Source organism: Manis pentadactyla, chromosome 2 (assembly GCF_030020395.1).
Source record: "Manis pentadactyla isolate mManPen7 chromosome 2, mManPen7.hap1, whole genome shotgun sequence".
NCBI lineage: Eukaryota > Metazoa > Chordata > Mammalia > Pholidota > Manidae > Manis > Manis pentadactyla.
In genome coordinates, this window is record NC_080020.1 from 66,341,041 (window position 1) to 66,359,786 (window position 18,746).

At 35.9% G+C, this 18,746-nt stretch overlaps 1 protein-coding gene across 1 annotated transcript in view; it reads right to left on the reverse strand.

Annotated features, from left to right (window-relative positions):
• FAM81B (family with sequence similarity 81 member B) overlaps window positions 1–18,746 on the reverse strand; it is a 54,411-nt gene that overhangs the window by 5,505 nt on the left and 30,160 nt on the right. The window contains exons 4-7 of the mRNA XM_057497504.1: window positions 17,960–18,203; window positions 12,525–12,643; window positions 5,263–5,392; window positions 3,323–3,429 (exon numbers count right to left, since the gene is read on the reverse strand). Coding sequence (XP_057353487.1) covers window positions 3,323–3,429; window positions 5,263–5,392; window positions 12,525–12,643; window positions 17,960–18,203 — 600 coding nt within the window. The remainder of the gene's footprint in view (window positions 1–3,322; window positions 3,430–5,262; window positions 5,393–12,524; window positions 12,644–17,959; window positions 18,204–18,746) is intronic.

Below are 18,746 nucleotides of genomic sequence, written 5' to 3' on the forward strand. Positions count from 1 at the left end.
GCAGATAATTTAGTTTGTGATACTTACCATTGGAAATTGCTTAAGACATGTTGGACATATACTGCGAGTATATGCCTCTCTAGCTCTCCTGAAAAAGTGTTTGGACTATTAACTGGAAAAGACAAATAAATACATGAGGCCATTTCCATTTTTATTTAGATCAAGGGGCATTTAGTAATGCATGGAGACATTTTTATTGTCACAAATGGGAGGTGCTACTGACATGTAGTGGGTAGAGGCCAGAAATGCTGTGAAATATCCTTATAAGGAACATGATAGTTCCATCACAAAGAACTATCCAGCCAAAATACCAATAATGCCCAGGTTGAGATACCTGTATTTAGATGAAGTCAAGGAATCGGAAAAGTTAGTTTTCTAATAGTTATGTTAGTTGGAGTATAATAGCTAAATTCTGATCTTCATCTCTCAGAATTACAACATTTTTTGGTAGAGATTTTTTTCACATAGAAAGCATGCCTTGATTCAGTTGAAGCATACCTTCAACAGTGAAGAAGGTGAAGTTGATCCCTATTCCTGTTCTTAATCTACCCATGATTCCCTAACAGCTGTGCTACTAGCTAACAGCTATTGGAGCTCGGACAAAAAGCCCCCCAATTGATACATGAACAGCCTCATTTCAGCCAGCTGTTTTCTGTGTCTGGAACACTCTTCCTTAGAATATATGGTGGCTTCTGTCCTCGTTTTATTCCAATGTATATTCAAGCATCACTTTATCACAGAACTGTTTTTTTTTTAATTGACTACACCTAAAAAATAAAACCTCTTTTCCCTACCTGACACACTATTTATTCCCTTACCCTATTTAATTTTTCTCCAAATGCTAATCACCGTGTGATATATACTAATCGTGTGCTGTCTCCTCCACTAGAACCTAAGCTCCATGCAAAGGTTTTGCGTTGTTGTGGCTGTGAACAATACCAGAAATATAGAAAGTGTTCAATAAATAGTTGTTGAATAAATGAATGAATGATTCTTTCTCAATACCTTTTTTCAGGGCTATTCACTAATAAATCATGGACTTGTCAAGATATTTAGAGATCTAATATTCAATTTTCATCTCCCCTTCACTGTCTCTGGTGGAATATTAATAATGATAGTTAAGCAGGGCAGTAAATCCCCAGGTAATCAAGAGGTAGCTTTACAATTGAGAATCCAGCCTTCTGTGTTCACCTTTACTATGTAAATAAATGAGAGCATTTACTCTCATCACTGATATAATAGTAACATCCCTCTGAAAACCAAGGAACCACTGCATGTGCCCAAGTAATATCTCTAGAAGGGCATATCAGTAGTGAAATTCTAAAATTAAAATAAAGCCATAAAAAATGAATTGCTGCTTATGATCTTTTTATTGCCTGCAATTGGAGACTCACTGTTCTGGTAATAAAGTCAGACTGTCTATTAATAGTTTATTAAGATATGAAAGCATTTTTAAAAAAGCGTTCTCCTCAAAAGATAAAAAGGATAAACTAAAATAAAGGTATATATAAATCTTTGTCTTTCCTTAGACTTTTTCCTAATGAACATGATTTTTCATGTAAAAATTATTTTTCTGTTAATAGTAGAGCTTATAGTGAAAATCTCAATAAAATGAATATGTTTTGGATGATATTCACATTTTAGTACCCAAATCCTCTATTCCTGGTTATAGGAGTATTTCCATCAGATGTAGATAGGTATAAATAGGTAAGTAGGTAGATGGATGGATGGATGGATACTTTTTCTTTCTTTTTTCCAAAACACAAAAGGCAGACTTTCTAGTTATAGCCAGAGACCTCACTGGGATAATGTGAGATACTGTTGTATTATTAGTACACATGGTATGGGGAGGTCACGGGGAAGACAAGTGTTGCACAGAGAAGACAAGTAGTGAATCTGTGGCATCTTACTACACTGATGGACAGTGACTTCCATGGGGTATGGCAGGGGGGACTTGATAATATGGTTGAATGTAGTAACCACAGTGTTTTTCATGTGAAACCTTCATAAGAGTATGTATCAATGACACCTTAATAAAAAAATAAATAAAATGTACCAATCCAAAAAAGTAAATAAAATAAAAAATAAAGCAGTTAGCCCAGGTCTCAAACATTTCCTTTTCCCCCTCTTTTCTGTTTGCTAATGTACTTCATCCATTTAAGTCAGTGTTCACTTTCCAAATTAGGAATTCCCTTTCTTCCACAATAAAATAAATTCTTAAACTGCACTTCTAGAGAGAGTTTATTTTTTCTATTTCTCCTTTGTACAGTTTTCTTTATCTTAATTCTAAGATAAAGGGATTAATCAAACACCACACAGATACTTACTGAACATCCTCATTGTGCTAGAACTTAACCTAGATATGCTTCTTTAGAGTATGAAGAAAGTGGGTATTTTCTGTTTACTCAGGACACTTACTTCTCCATGTTGTAGTGATGACTACTGTTTTTCACCAGTTTCTAGGACACATTTCTCAATCTAACATCTCTGAAATGAGAGGTGTCTTAAAATGATGGTGTGCTAATGGTTTAATTGTTAGCTTCATGTCTTAGAGGTATAAAAACATGGTATACCTTATAGTCAATGGTACTTAGCTTTAAAGAAATACAGTAGAGAAAGGGGAAAATGGAGAAACAGAGTATATTCAGAATACTGGGTTTGACTAGGGTATTAAACCCAAGTGGGACAGAGGGAAAAGAACAAGGGTAGAAGGGGCATATAGTAGTATTAAGTGACTAGAATTTTCCTTTGCTGCACCATGCTCCCAGGAAATAAAGGTCATTTAAAAAAGAAAAGAGGATTTGAGAATAAAGAGGCTGGTATATTTGAATGTTTGTGGAGTCTTTCTTCCTTTAACTGTTTCCTCTATTGCATAGGGGAAAGCTCCATCTAAGATGCAGTAGAGAACAGCCTTTCCAAAGGGACAATGTAAAGGAGCAAGTACAGGAGCCAAGAGGAAGTCTTAAAAGCCTGTAAATCAAAGTTATTTTAAAAATTACTTGACAGTCTTGTGGAATCAATGTATGTTCAATAGTGTGTTACATTGCGGTATTTTAACATACAGTTGATGGAAAGGTCAGGCTGATTATCAATTTATTTGAGATATTATATAAACAAAGAAAATGAGGAATTCATATTCCTATTTCTTGTTTTATTATGAATATTGTATAAGTTACTTTAGAATACTTTGTCCAGCACTTTGGTGCTTATTTCTTGGCCAAGTTCAAACTCCTGGGATAAGTTTTTATTTAATGCTGATGCTTTCATAGGAAAAACCTTTTGGAATATATTTAACAGAATTAAAAATCTTCCATTCACTTACTTGAACTCCAAAAGGTTCATTTGGTGGTGATAATCCCCGTGGACCGTCTTTAAATTTGAGGTTTGCTCAGAACTGGAAGTTTCTATCTTCCCTAAGAGCTGCATTACCTAATGAAAATGCAAAAGGGAGCTTTTGTGTGTGTGTGAACAAAACCAGCAGCACTTACATTAATTATACTTTATTCCTAAAGGAGCCAGGAAATAGACTTGAGTCTAAAGCACATTTGCATTTGAAAATGATTATTTTTGCAAAGAAATGATTCAACAGTTATAGAGCTATCTTCAGGGAAAGAATAACAGGAAAATGTTCCATTCTACTACCTATATTATTCTTTGATAATAGGCTACCTCATGATATAACAAAAATGTACTATTAATATTTGTTTGCTTATCAAATCATTAATTTCAAATGTGTTTTTTTTTACTTGCTGTCCCTCCAGTTGCAGTGTAAGCCATTATATGCTCTATCACCAATATATCCTCAGCCCACATTAGGTGACTATTGGTAAATGCTTACCAAATACTTACTGAATAAATGTTTAAATGCACAATTAGGTTCCAAGAGAAACATACATGAGTGGCCTAAGATTAAGCCTCAGGAATTTCCAGGTTGGATTCTGACATGAACACAAGTGAATCCCAAATGAAATGACTTAAGGCATGTAAAGATAGGACAAAACAAGTTCCAATTCTGGAAGTTAGGGTAATATTGCCTTCCACATTGCCAGAAACATTGAGGAAATTCCTTTAGATAAAAGGACGGATTGAAAAATCGATGCAGAACTGCAGTACATAATCATGCCTGTCACACTAATCACTGTAAAGAGGAATGAAACTACATGATTGTCTCATGTAGCCAAACAGAATTCAAAATCTGAAATAGATGGTCATATGGAAGAAAATGGCATTTAACAAAATTTAAGTTTTCTTAGAAAAGAAAAGTGAATAATAGAAGGGTTTGTATAGATAAACATTGGGTGGGCAACCAGTAGCACATGAGTGACTATCTATGGGATATACTCTTAAAGGCATAATTATTAACAATAAAATAATAGGCAAGTACATGCCTGGCAAAACCAAAGGATAAGGAAGCCAGTTCAGCAATATTATTAGATAAAATATTACTCAAGACAAAATGGTTAAATGGGACAAATATGGCCAATTTTATAGATGAAGAGTAGAATCCACAATGAAAAACGGTTTTGAACTTTTTATTTACTGTATATATTGAACTAAAAAGCAGTAGCTGTAGAATTACACAGATAAACTAACAGAGATGACATACTAGTAATTCTAAATGACTGATCCTTTACTGGTCAAATAAGGAAAATGTAAATAAGGATATAGGATGATATGAAAAATATAGTTCATTTAATAGATTAACATACCAAACAATCTAACTTGGAAGCAGCACACATTTCTTGCCACTGCTCACTAAACATTTGCAACAATGAAGTACACATGTGACTGTAAAGAAACTCTCAGATTATTCCAAAAAAACCCAGGTAGAGATGGCCTTTAAAATCCAGGCCAATGGATTTTGTAAGAGACATAACCCATTGCAGGGCTGTACCATGATGAACTCACACTAATGTTGGACCTTTTATAATAATAGCTTCGGTGGGAACTCCTTTGCTTATAATCTCCAGTCCCGCAGTGGCTGAGGGCAGCCCGGAGAATAAGGAGCTAAGGGCAGCAGTACAGTCTTGCAGCATGTGCTTACAGTGGGTGGCTCTGTTGGGACACAGGAGCCGTTCTTTAAATATTGGTTGATTGAACTGAGTACTCATCATGTATGTTCGTGAGTGTCATAATTAAAAACCTTTGTTAAAAAAGAGTTATTTTGAGTAATTGGCACTTGAATGGACATCTCATAGGCTATAAGGACCTTAACTTCTGGTAGTAACACATAATGTAAGAGTTGTAAATATTTTCAGTTACCTTCATATCCAAATTCTTAGAAATACTTTCTAGGGCAGACATGAGTTCTTGAATTGTTTTTTCAATTCTCCGGTTCTCATTCCTGATGAGGTAAATGTCTCCAGAAAGCTTCACAATGCTGGAATCACATCTAGTGGCAAGGTGAAAATTGGGTGTAAGATCAATAGGCTCAAACATTTCTAATACTACTGTAAGACCTGTGCATTCATTGGATGGCAAAAGTTCTAAAGTTCTTTGAATAAAGAGTTGGTGGATATAGGAGCATATATAAGAATCTCCTTCATTTTCTTCTTTTCCTGATGAGAGAGAAGCCAGGTTGGGTAATGATAATTGGTCCAAATCAAAGCACTAAGTTGGAGTTGATGAAATAGGGGGAAACTTAAGATTTTCAGCCACATGTATTAACTCAGTCAGGAGTTCCAACAGATTTTGAGGTTTTGGGAATACTCCCTGCTGCCTATGGTTAGGCAAATTGAAATCTTTTCATCTTTTATATTGTGTTCTGCATCCACTTTCCTTCCTTTAGCCTCTTAATTTGGCTACAAGATTGGTGATTCTTGTATGGCTAGAAAAAGTGTCCCAGCCCACCAAAGTCCCAACCCATCTATAAAAAACAATTTTGCTCCTCTTAGCCCCAAACAAAACTCCTGCTCCTTGAGTGGTCTTAGTCAGGTGTTGTCTTATATTAGGACAACAGCAATTTGCACTAACATGTGAATGAAGCTTTGGTGCATAAGGTTTTGTTTGGTATTTTAAGGAAGGAACTCCAGTGAAATGGGGTTGAAGTTGAAGATTAACTATCTTCCCAGTATGTCAGGGAAGCCCACCCTACAACCACCACTCACAGGCTCTCTTGGGAGAGAGCAGGTTACTTACTGTATTATCAGTTTCAACATACACATATATGCATGAAAGATAGGATGGAGAGCACTGAAGGGTAATGTCATTTGCATGTAAGTTTTCATAGATCACTTTGAAGTTTGTCATTTTATGAAATAACTGTTCTGCCTGTCATCAAAAACTATTTATTAGGAACCTCATTTTCATGTTGTCATGTTGAGTGCTATAAAATATTGTTTGTTTTGTAACTGTCAACATTTTGTAGGATCCAGAAATGAATTTCTTAAGATTCTTGGTGCCAAAATTGAACCAAAAGTGAGTTAAGATGGTAAATTTGCCTGAGAAATACCTTGAAGGGATACCAGGTGACAGAATGTTGGGTGGGGAGACTGCTGGGAGGAAGAATTATGAATTAACCTGATCAAAAATGAGAGCCAGAAGGTATGCAGCAAAACCATGGGTGAAAGCCATTCCATCTGTATGTATAAACTGGTGATGTCACAGCAATCGCTATAGTTGGTTAGTTAGAATATTCTGAGTCCACACTGAGACCCCCAAAAGACTACACAGGGGTAGTTGCTGCTATCACCGCTTCCTGACACCTCTCACCCAACTCCCATCTGGTTCCCACCCTCAGGACAGCTGGTCTGTGCATTGTAGGCTAGTAGTTAAGAATTCGGTCTCCACTCTGTAGCATCTCACTACGCTAATGGACAGTGACTGCAGGGGAGGGCAGGGTGCATGATAATAAAGGGGTGAATGTTGAAACTACATGTTGCTCATGTGAAACCTTCATAAGATTGTATATCAATGATATCTTTATTAAAAAAAAAATTTGGTCTCTACTGTCAGATCCACCAGGCTTTTCATCTCGCTTTTGCTGTTCCTAGGTTTGTGACAAGTTTCTTGCATATGTGTTTCAGTTTTCCTTATCTGAGAAAGAGGGTAATCACTGCATGTAGCTGCATAACTTGTCCACCACACAACTCCAGGGTATGCCAGACACATGGGCAGCACGTGAATAGTGTTTCCCAGAGTGCTGCATGTTCAACCTTCAGAAGCGAAAGTGGCTATCCTGAGAAATGTTACTTTATAGAGCTACTTAAGGATAAAAGGAGGTAGTGAATGCAAAGCACTTAGCCGGTACCTGCCACAGAGGAAGCATCCACACAAGATCAGCTGCTACTATTTATTTACTCGGCCTGAGAGTTGCCTCCTATTCATTTGCAACTCCCCCCACCATGCCACCAGCCTGACTCCACACCCTAAATTTGAGAATTGGTGGCAAAGAGAACTCTATATTTCAAAAGGAAGTTTCTCTTTCTTCGTTCTTCCGACTGATTTTATTGTATCTGTTATAGTAACACACGCACATTATGAAAAATGTACACAGGTGCAAAAACGATCAAAGAGAATTAACATCATCCCAAATCTCACTGTTCAGAAATAATCATTGTTACTACTTGGTTATTATTCCTTTTACCATTATAATATATATGCATATTACACATATATACACATTTATATAAATATATATATGTATGTTTTTATTTACATATGCACACACAGATAGGAAGATAGAAATAAAAATAATTTTAGAATATTTGGATTATTTATGCCAATTTTAGTTAAAAATATTACACTGAATTTTAATTTAACCTAAGGAAAGGTAACTAGTGAAAATGAGGAAATTGCTGAACTTCAGATATATTTGTGTTATAAAAAGCTATCATAAATTGGAATCATTATACTTTTATAACTACAATTTCAAGTTTAGATATTTATTGACCATATGTCAGAAAATGAGAAAATGAGTTACATGCTTGCTTTTTCAATAGTTTTTAATATTTTGCTATTTTTTAAATGTCAAATTTTATGACATTTACACTGTGTTCTGTAACTAGATTTCCTACTGTTATTTAATCTTCGTTCTATATTTAAATTCTGTGTTCCTAGACAGTCCTTTAAAGTTACAATTTCTTTTCTGAGATCCATTTTTAAATTTACTCCTTGACTGGTCAGATTTTGTCATCCAGATTTCTAGATTTCAAAAAGCAAGGACTCATGAGCAATGGAATCTTCAAGTTCTTGGGTACTTGAGAATGCCTGTCCATTCCCTTACACTTGAAAGGTAATTTGGTAATGATAACATTACTGGGTCACTTTTTCTTCTGTTGAGAACATGGTAAACATTGCTTCATTCTTTTTTGGCACTCGTTGAGGAAGAGAAGTCTGAGGTAACTACATTTTTTCCTTTTATGTGATCTGTTTTGTCTGCTGGTTGTTAAATGATTCTTTATTCTTGATGTTCACTAACTTCAACCAGGGTATCTTGATTTAATTGTTCTTAACAGTTTTTTCTGAGGTCATATTTTTCTCTTTTGATCTAAAGTCTCAAATCTGTGTTTCAAGAAACTAACTTCTCTTATACCCAGAATTTTTTTTTTTTCCTGAGAAATTTGTTCTGTTTCTTCTTCAGGAGTTCCTATTAGGTCTATGTTGAATGAGTTTTATTTGTCTGCCGTATGTATCATTTCTCTACAACCATCTTTATATTGAGAAAGCATTTTCTTTTCATTTTTTATGGCTTTCTCATGCTTGTTTTTTTAAAATAAATTACTATTTTTAGTTGTATTTATTCTGTTTGTGAGTTTTCTAAAGTAGATTTAATCTCTACTATATTTTAATTTTTTCTTTCATCTTATACCTGAACAATTCCAGTTTATCTATCTCCTTTTGTTATCTGATAATCTCTTTTTGGGGGGGATCCCTTTTACCTCTTATTTTTAAAATTAAATTTTACCAAAGTAAAAACATTGCTGAAGTTTAGAAGTCAATCAAAATTAAAAGGCTAATAACAAGCTATAGTGGTTCCTTGCTCTGCCTCTCCCTACTTCTCTCAGTTCCACTCCCTAGAGATAAGTGCCTGCCTATCCCACAGTTTCAGAGGTTCCTGGTGCAGCCAACTCCTAAGGCTTTGAGAATTCTGTGGTGTAAAGTGAGTCATTCTCAGCTTATCCCACAGCTTTAGAATTGGTTTTATTATGTCTAAGTCAGTTTCCACGTGTCCATCTGTTATCTAGTTTCCAAGGTTTCTAAGCTGATATCTTCTGTTTTGGTGGGTATATTTTAAGAGGAAAATCATATTACTCTAAATTTAAAGGGGCATTTGGAAGGAGCAAAATTACATGTGAGTATTCAGTCAGCAATCTTCTATCTGTTTCTTTTGCTCTTAATCTCTTTGAAATCAGGAGAAACTTTGGTTTGAACACTTTTGTGTCTTTCTGGGTAATTCCTCTCATGAGGTATGTTCATCAGCCTTATGTTTCTATCTATCTATCCATTCATCTATCCGTCCACCCACTGATGGATAGTCGTGGCAGTGATTTTTGTGTACACACTCTAGTCTTCCAAACCACATTCTTTCTTTGAATGATTCTGCCTACCTGCAGATCACTGAATGTTTGCTTCATGGGGTGTAGACACATCTGCTATTCAGGCTTATAGCATCAAATCTGTTATTTCCTCAGGCCTGGTGGGGCGGGCATATCTCCCCATTTTCTCTTCAAAAATCAGATTGATGTATCTCACAAGCAAATCATTATGTCCTAGATTTTCTGTTGATACTGCAGGCCTCCTCTCCTTCCTCAACCTGTTGTACTTCAACATTTTTCTCAGGCATGAATTGGCAAGGAGGGAGGTCCTAGATGAAATAACACATTTGCATCTTCACCTACACATTCCTAGTTGTTCTGTGTCACTGATCTGAATCTCTAAAGGGACATTTCCTATCTCTCCTCCGACCCACCCAAGTCCCTAGGTTGCTTTGTTCAGATTATCTGGCCTAGCCTTTTAGGATTATGCCTCTTGATTGAAGGAAATGGTTAGGTTTAAGGGTCTGAAGAGGACTCTATCAGTCCAAACATCACAGTATTTGGAAGTGTGTTCTTTTGTAGTTAGCAGTTATGGCAACTTCCATGTTACATTAAAGATAGAGCTTTTGTTTCCCGTCTTTTACTTTTAACTGGCATTTACAACTCAAGTAAGAGGAGTGGAGTAAAAATGTCTTTATTCTACCAGATGTCCTTCCCTTTTCAGAAAGTTGACAATATCCATATAATCATTTTTTCTTCGAAGGACATGACTTGTGTTTTTAATCACACATAGACACAATTTATCATTTTTTTTCCATATGCAAATCTGCCTTAGGGTTCCAAATAGCCAAGTATGGCTAGAAGGTTGGCTCCTGCAGCTGCTGCAGATGGTAAGTCATAGTTATCCCTCTGGGTGCCTTTCACATACTTACATTGTTTTTGAACTTGAGACTCATCTGTCAAATAGAGGAGAGGGTGTCAAAGGCAAGCAGACAACTTTGAGAACTTCATCTCATTGGAAGTACTTGCTTTTAAACTGCCACTATATTGGAGTGGGAAAGGTGTAAAATTTAAAGTATATCATCATTATCAACTACTGAGTTTGATTTACGAAGCAATAAAATGTTTGATAGGAATTATGTTAAAATAATGAACTTAGTTTCACTTATGCCAAAATGCTAATTGGAATTAAGGTCAATATATGTGGAAAGACAGTGATTAATCTGTCTCACCTTGTCCATTAGTCAGTCACTTGCCTGGCAAAAACTATAGAAAGAAGCAGGAGAGGAAGGGTGAATTTAAGTCTCATGGCTTTTAGCCAGACTCTGTCTCTGATTACCAAATAGATTTAACTAGTTTTCCTAAAAGGGAGACATTTCAAGGGAAAATAAGGCCTTTTCCTAAAATCAGTCCTTAAGATTTAAGGGGAAGGTAACTGAACAATTGGAAAGCAAGAATGAACAACAGGAGACGCCTGATTTTCCCTTTCTCAGTGGCTGCACCAAATGAACAGCTACACACAGATCAATTTCCTCTTAAGAAAAACCTAGAAACTAGAGACCCTTACATGTTGGTCAACTAAGAAAATACCCACATCAAAATGGGTAGGAAATACTGTACCGTATATGTGTGTGCATGTGTATGTATACATAGGTACTAATCCTGTAGAATCTGGTTCTAATATCTGTTACTTGCTCTGGTGTTTCATGGCTAGTGCTTTAGGCCGTTGACATTTCTCACTTTGACTGCTGTAACAGGCTTCCTTGTATCTTCATGCCCTCCTTCTGTACCTGACCAATTTAGCTACTAGAATGTCACTAAATATGTCACCCCCTTACTTAAAATCTTCCCACGGCTATTTATAACCTTCTACACATAAAGTTCACACTTTTTACTTAGCTCACAAGATCTCTCATCATCCAAGTCTAGGGCACTTGTCTTTCCATCTCCCAGTATCCCATCTCTCCCTAAGTGCAAACCCCAAAATATCATAACTAAAATATTCTTCTTACAGGTAGGCCTGTGAATAAGTCATAGTAATTTATCCCTCAGTTCTTTTGCATATATTATTCCACCTGCGTGAAGTACCTTTCCCACCCTTCCTTGTCTAGCTAACTGCTACAAATCATTCAAACCTCATCTCAAGTGTTACCTCCTCCAGGAAGCCTTCCCTGTGCCCAGTGTGATTCAGATAGTCCCATAGCACCCCAGGCTTTCATTATATGTTCACTTGATTGCTTGTATTTGGAGCTTGTTTTCCCAGGTAGACTGTACAGCTATAGGAATGGCATATGGTTATATAGCATATATGACATATGGCTTAGTACATTTTTTGTTGAATGGACAGCTATCCTATGAGAGATTTGTCTTATGCGTCAATCACCTAATTCTTATTTGGTCATTAATACTTCAGAACAGATTAACAAGTTGGAGGTGGGGCTATTCCGGGAGAAGGGAAAGGTGTTGGTGGAAGATGTAGGCATGGAAAGGTGTCCACAGCCAGCCATTCACAAGTCATCATTGATGTCTACTGGAGTGGTCCTGCCACTATATATACCTACAGATTTTTGCTGACCTGTATACCATTCTTTTTATTTAAAAATCTCATATGAAAGATGTTGCTCATTTTATTCATTTGGGAGTAAATCCCTTTTATTAAGACTTTTATATGTAATTCTTGTATTTTGAAAATATTTTTATCAGCATTTGATGTATCTGGGGATTTTATATGTGGCTGTGAGAGTGAGTGAGTGTGTAGATATTGGCACTTGGAGAGCTAAGGACTGTAAAGTTAATACTCTCATCACTTGCAGATGGAACCAAACTGGGTGTTCAATATATACAAGGGGTCTTTTATAGAACCATCAGATCCAGTGGGTAGCATGAGGCTTTCCAGTTCTGTGATATAGTTTCTCAACTACCACCTCTCATCAGTTTAGCTCAATAAAAAGACAGCAACTTGTTTTCTGCAATATGAAACTTACTTGAGAATGAGAATCAGTGGCCAAGACCTGACCGCTAAGTGTTAGTAAATGTGCTGCTGCTTACCTGGCCACTCTTCCTCGAAGATCTCCGACACCTTGAAGGTGTTTGGTGTTTAGCTCCTGTACTGCAAAATTAGTTCCTGTGGCAGCCTGGTCTCGAACTCTTATTTGGTCTTCTAAAATCTGTAATTTTGAGTTAAAATTCCCATTAATTTCCTGTCATACATGATGAGATCATATCACTTAAAGAAGAGGTTACCAAATCAAGTGAATTTTCCTAGTTAGGCTGATTGTGCAGATGAGTGAGAGAGTCCTGTGCCCAAGATAAGGGATCCCTGCTTTATCTGAGGGAGGCAGCAACAGCCTGATTGCTTCCGGGTGTGTATGATAGTTCAGCACTGTTCAACAAGAGCCAGATACCCACAGATTTTATTTTATTTTAAATCTTTCAATTGTTAATATTGACATCTTATTCAAAATATTTTATAAATACTATATGGACCAAACAAAACATACTTAGGCACTGTTATGCCCATGAGTTGCCATTTGGCCATCATTGATATAAAAGCTTTTCACAAAAACCAATTTCAGAATTGATGGTAAGTTTAGAAAAAGGGATCCTTCATGTGACATTAGCAAGGCCCTTTACAGATTGAATCAGAATCACAGTGAAGCTAATAGAACTAACACAAGCAAATCTGAACCAGTGTTCACACATGTGTAGTGAAAAAGGTTTGTTGTTCTCAATTTTTTAGAGAACATGAGTGTTTTATGGCTAGAGTGTGTTTGATTTTTCCCTTAAATATTCTTAGTCACGTCTTCCATATGTCGTGGTGTTCTAAAATAGAGCTGCCTATTCTGTACCACCGGTTGGTAGTCCCAACATTAGTTTTAAATGTTTTTGAACTCATATAAAAGTATTAGTTTAAAAATTGAAAAAAAAACCTGCTTGTCCATAGAAAAAGTTGTATCTTACTTTATATTCAAATAAATTCCAGTGTAAAGTGAAGACATATAAAAAATAATTTGCATTTACTCAGAAAAAGTGAGAGTGTAGGATTTTGGAAAATTCAGATTTGTGATTTAGGGAAACATTCAAGTTTAGTTATTATATTTGACCAAGACCTGAACTATGTTTAAACTTATGTTTATGAATTTTTCAAGGAAAAGTTTTTTGTGACAAACAAATTACAGAGATTTCAAAAACTGTATAAAGAATCTTTCCCATTTGTAGACTGGCAGATTGAGACAATCCAAGAACAAATAAAACTTTAAATGAAGACATAAAAGTGTCAAAAACACTAACTACAGTTTTTTTGTTTTTGTTTGTTTGTTTTTGCATTTGTGCAGTTGTCTAAGTCTGTCTGGGCTTCTATAGCAAAATACCACAGGATGAGTGGCTTATAAACAACAGAAATTTGTTATTTACAGTTCTGGAGGCTGGAAGACCAAGACCAGTTGCACACATGTCTGGCTGCTGGTGAGGGCCCTCTTTCAGGTGGCAGACTGCCTACTACTTTCTGTGTCTTCACATGGTAGAATGGCCTGGGAGGTCTGTGGAGTCTCTTACGAGATCACTGATCTCACCCAGGAGGACTCCACCCTCATGACTTAAGCCCTTTTCAAAGGTCCTTCCTCCTAACACCATCACATTAGGCATTAGATTTCAACATATGAAATTTGGATGTTGGGAGAACACAGACATCAGACCATTGCAGTAGATGTTCCTGCCTTGTTTTGGTAAATAATAGTAGTGAAAGGGAACATTCCTTACTAAATACTAAAACATTGTGTGAAACAAGGCTAAGTAAATAAGTGTAGCTAAATAGGTATGTATAGCTTAAAAGATCAGTGAAATGGAATGAAGACATTGTCAAGTGTAAGGAAGAAATAACGCTATACTTGAGACTCACAAATCAATGAAGGAGCAATTTCACAAACGGTATTGGGATCTCTGGTTACTTATTTAGAAAACAATCAAATTTAGATCCTTACCTCATGTCATGCATCAATATAGATTTAAAAAATAGTTTATAAATATAGGTAAAATGTTGAGCCATAAAAATAACAGATAATAGAGATGATTTCACTCTTTGAATGAAATTCCTATTCTTAAGTGAGAGATTTGTCATTACAAAGCAATATATTGGGATGTTTTAACTTTATATAAAACTTGTAAAAACATTATAAACACAAGATATAAACAACAAACTGGAAAAACATTTATAGCAAATGTTATTGCTAAGGATTCCAGTGGTGTGCTACAATCAGCATGCACTTGTTCATGAGAACCAGTTGTACATTACTTCTTTACATCTTTGTGTTTGGTGTTTTGGTGTTTGAAATAAATCATAGTATGAGTACTTAGATCATGGAAATGGGCATACACTGTAAACCAGGTTTTTATCCCCCCCAAAAAATTGATTGCTGATTGTTAAACGTTTACCAAAGTACCACTTGTTATTATCCTTAATTAATAACAAAAACTCATCAAATCAATAAGAATTAAAAAGCTCTAAAATCCCAAAGATAAATTGGCAAAAGACATTACCAGATTATTGACAGAGAAAATACAAATTGTCATAGCCACTTTTTAAAAATGGGGAAAAAAAAGCTCTCATTTCTATCCCATCAAATTTGCAAAGTTAAAACAATAAATCTCAATGCTGGCATAGGCACAGTGAAAGAGCACTCATCTAATCCTAATGGAAGGGTAAATAGGTATAAACTTTGTGGTAACCAATTTGGCAACAAGCATCAAAAGCATTCACAACATTCATACCCTGGTAATACCATTTCTCACAATAAATGCAATGGAAGTAATCCAAATACATTTGTGCACAAAGATATTTCAATATTAGGAGATAATTAAGCAAATCATGGGGTATGCACTATGCAAAGTGCTTTTAATGACATTTGAACGTTTATGATATAATTTTACGTTCAAGATTATGTTTACAAATGTAGTCTCAGACTCCTAAATGTAATGTGTGGAAGGACTAAAAGGAAATGCATCCGGGTGTTTGTAGAAACTGCCATTTTGTGGTGAAATTATGAGAAGTTTTTTCCCCAGGTTTTCAACTTTTTCTCTAAACTTTTAAAATAATTACAATGAGCAAGAATTGCTTTTATGAGTTGGGGGGTTGGGAGGGACAGAATAAAGCAATATTATATTCTCTTTAGAGAGTTAAAAATAAATAAATTTTAAAACTTGTAATTAGCTGCCAGCTTAAAAAAGAAATGTTTTTTTTAAAGGAACAAGCAAGTTAACTGCTGCAATTACAGTTGATTAAAAAACAATCTTTTTTCATTCCTTTTAAAGACCTGTCAAGCTTCAGCTCACACTTGTATCTCTCTTGCTAGCTAGCCATTTTGCAAACAGGCTAACCTGATGGATGACTTTATGTTTTTAAAAAACACTTGAATATCATCCCTCTCTCTAAAGGTGCTTAATATTTTAGAGTCTTAGCCATTTACTAACTATAGGTTAGTAGTTTTTTTCTCCATCATGTCTTAATTATGTTTAAACTATGTGTCTAACTATGTTTAAATATCTAAGCCCTTAAAATATTTTCTAGTTTAGCTTTCTACACAGATCCGTCCTCTTTATTTTCCCTATATATGCCAAACTCTTGAACAGGATTGCAAATATTTTGAGATTTTATAGTTTTTGGAAAATGTTTTCGCTTTGTCTTTTTTTCAAAGCTAATCTAAGATAATCAATTATTATAGGAAAAGAAGTGCTTAGCGAGATTTCTAGAGATCTGGGAACTTTTCCCCTTAATGTTAAAAGTATTTTGTTGGGGTATAATTAATATGTACTAAAAGGTACAAATCAAAGTCAACCATGTCACCATCACCTTTTAGATCAAAATATAGAACATTCCAGAAGCATTTTGATACATTTCTGAGAATACTGTTCTTTTTTCAGTAAATAACAGGTTTTGACTCCTAAATTAGGATCTTATTTTAGTGTTAATGCTGTGCTTACTTGATTTTCTCATTAAATCAAAGGCACTGAGCTGCTTCCTGTTGTAACTTTCATGACCCTTTACTATAAGTAGAAACACCTTCAACCACTTTGAGACATGGCATTGACTTGTTAGGCACTGATGTAAATTTAATACATGTTAAATACCAATAAAGTGCCTTTTAAAACCTCACTAAGACTTTGTAACTTTCCATGTGCCTCCAAATGCATTATGGTTTTTTCCAGACCCTAGAGATAGAGAATAAATTAATAAATATTCAAAATCATGAAGAAGTCATTGCTGGGTTAATCATAAGTTTTCTATTGTTTTGTCAGATCCACTATTCTTGCTGATAGTAGAAGAGAACATGTATTGTGGGAGGGCATTATCATCAATTTTTTCATGATAATTCCACAAATTTTTGGTCAGTTTCCTAAAATGTAATCTCTGGAATCCTTGTCTAGAAGTTGCCTCCACAGATCCATTGTGCCCATGCACCTTTAACTGCTTGGAAAAAATTGCAGTAGAACCCTGTTATCTTGGTTTAACTCAAGCATTTTTCTTTTTTGATCAGAAACCCTATTTTTCCTTCAATACGTTAAACATCATTCATTTATTCATTCATTCATTCACTCAGGAAATTTTTACAAAATGCTAACTACTAAGCTCTGTCATCACCTGGTGTGGGATTTAGCAGTGAAACAAAACAAGTCCCTGCCCTCGTGGAGATTATATTTTAGAAGAGGAAAACAAATAGTAAACCAATACAGACCACGGTAGTTTGCTTATCACAGTGATCTGTGCCATAGAGATAGTGTATATGTGTGTGTGTGTGTGTGTGTGTGTGTGTGTGTGTGTGTGTGTGTGTGTGTGTGTGTGGTGTGTGTGTAAAGAAGATAATGAATTGTTGGCATTGGGAGGGTTGCTATTTAGTAGTGTGTCAAAGAAATCTCTCTGATAAAGTGATCTTTGAGCAGAGAGACCTGAAGGAAATGAAGAACATCGTAGGAATATCTAGGGGAAGATGATCCAGTCAGAGTGAAAAGCAAGTGCAAAGGCCCTGTAGCCAGAGCATGTTTGGTATGTTCTAGAAAGATCTGGGAGGCCAGTGCGGCTAGAGTGAGAGAGAGAGAGGGTTGGGAGATGGGGCCAGAGAAATCTTTGGGGTCATATTGTGATGGACCCATGAACCATCATTCCCAATGCATTATGAAAACCTCTTTTTGAAATTATCACATAAGTAGAATCTTGGAACTTTAGATTAAAATAAGAATCTAGCATAATATCTAACGTAATGTTTAACTATTGGGTTTGCTGTCACATAATAGATACTCAGTGAACAGTTTTTAATAGGATTTCCTTCTCTTTTGTGGCATAAATGAGCAGTTGAAAATTTTGACTGTTTCCCTCTGGGTAAACTATATTGTAATCATTTAAACTTAAACAATAGCAACTCATTTCTGTAGTTGTAAATGACATTGATGCCTTGCCAACCAATACTGCCAACATATAGGAAATAAAGAACTACCTCAATGTTTTGGCTGAGTTTTTTGACGATGCTGGTGATGGTCTGGATATGGTTTTCCAATAGCTTCCTGGCAAGTGACTCCTCTTTCCGAAAGCCATGGGTCGCCTGAAGACAAGCAGCGATGTCTGCCTTGATGCGGAAGGCTCGTTCCAGAAGGAAAGCTATGGTGCGCTCCTGGCTCTTCAGTCTTTCTGCTGGCTGACTTCTCTGGGTGTTTGGAATGACAGGCAGAAAACATTGACCCCTGGTCAGGAAAAGGAAACAATGCCAGGATGTTACAGGAGTGAGCTGCAGGAGCCAGAACCAGAACTTGCACCCTTAATTCTACGCCTGTATTTTTTTCCCTGTGAGAATTTGGTAGGGTTTGAAGCATCCGCTTAGATAGAATCGTGGTTTATGTCTCACCTAAGAAGGAGATCTGACTTAGCCTTCATCTCGAATCATGCATTTCTCATGTTTCCCAAGCAGGAATTGCTTTATATTTTACCCAATATTCCAACAGGCTAAATTGGGTCCACTTAAATTTCATGCCTGGTAATTCTATATTGAGGAGAGGGCTGCCTGCTAAGCTGGCAGAAATGATAGCTCTGAGGCAAAGATTAACGAGAGTTCAACAAAAGTAACAAAGTAAATTAGACAAGGAAAAGGACAAGAGCTATGGTTAGTATTAGGATGTACAAAACCCTGATAGCCCGTCTCAGCACTAGTATATTACTCTTTTTCTTCACTAATACATTTCTTGACAGAGGAGCAACTTTTGTTGTGTCTGTTTATTTACTTCACTTAC